At 36.0% G+C, this 1,109-nt stretch overlaps 1 protein-coding gene across 1 annotated transcript in view; it reads left to right on the top strand.

The window, feature by feature from the left end:
• Nucleotides 1-1,109, top strand: part of Uggt1 (UDP-glucose glycoprotein glucosyltransferase 1) — a 119,339-nt gene that overhangs the window by 10,242 nt on the left and 107,988 nt on the right. Inside the window, exon 2 of the mRNA XM_013351007.1 lies at nucleotides 446-482. Within this exon, the coding sequence (XP_013206461.1) occupies nucleotides 446-482 (37 nt within the window). The remainder of the gene's footprint in view (nucleotides 1-445; nucleotides 483-1,109) is intronic.

Here is a 1,109-nt window from a genome sequence, read left to right as displayed (position 1 = left end):
GGATCTCTGTGAGTTCAAGACCAGCCTGGTCTACAAGAGCTAGTTCCAGGACATGCTCTAAAGCCACAGAGAAACCCTGTCTCTAAAAACCAAAAAAAGAAAATTGTTTATGCTTATGTGAAAAGTATATTTAGCCCTAGTGAGTCCTTGTTTTTTTCTCCCACTGGTGAGTACGTCATCTTCCCTTGAGTTCATGGATTTGTTCGTTTGCATAGCCTGCCATCCTAGCCCCTGTTTCTGTAGAGTGTAAGCTACTCTAAGGTGAGTCTGGTTAGTGTTTATATTAGTTGCTAGACAGCCTAGAAAAATAAGACTCATGAAGGCACTAAATCTACTACATTAATAATAGTGGACAATTTCTGAAACCTATTTTTAGAGAAGCTGCATTACCCGAAATTGTTTCTTATTTCCCGTATCTCTGTGTTCAGCTGTGGAGTAGAGTGAGAGTTGTACCCCAGTGTTGGCAGTCTTCCTTTGGCTGGGTAAGCTGAGCTCTAGCTCTGTAGTTTGCTCTAAGACAGTGAGAGATAACTACCACATTGGCACTGAGCTTCAAGTGATGATCACCAGTTTACATGATCATTTATCCCGTCATTAAACGCATTTTGTTTCAGGAGCTTTAGACTTGAGTGAAGGAAATTCAGAAAGATCATTGTTTTAGGATAATAGTGTAAAGCTAAAAGGGATGTTAGTTCTTAGATTTGACTTGTTAGATGTGTACTAATTTTAAGCTAAGAAAATTGGTGATCTTGAAAATTTGTTTTTTTAGATGTCAAAAGATATGCCTTTATTCAAGAAAATTTTTAGGATTTATGTTTACTGTGGGAGAACCTTAAGCTAAACATGTTTGCTCTTTGTAAGATCTTTCAGAAAGGATGTGGGCAGAACTATCACTAGAATGGCCATTTCCTAATTCTGCTTTCACTGCTGATGAGTTCTGCTAATGGGTTTCATAAGTCATTTATATATTAGGGCTTCCCTATTATTATAACATTTTTATTGTTCTAGGTTTTTAAAGAAATAACCAAGTGAACAAGTTATTAAGCTGTTATTAATAGCTAATATGAAATAATAAAGCTTATTTTTCATTAAGAAAATATACATTGCCG

Source organism: Microtus ochrogaster, linkage group LG2 (assembly GCF_000317375.1).
Source record: "Microtus ochrogaster isolate Prairie Vole_2 linkage group LG2, MicOch1.0, whole genome shotgun sequence".
NCBI lineage: Eukaryota > Metazoa > Chordata > Mammalia > Rodentia > Cricetidae > Microtus > Microtus ochrogaster.
This window is presented reverse-complemented; position numbering and strand designations above follow the sequence as displayed.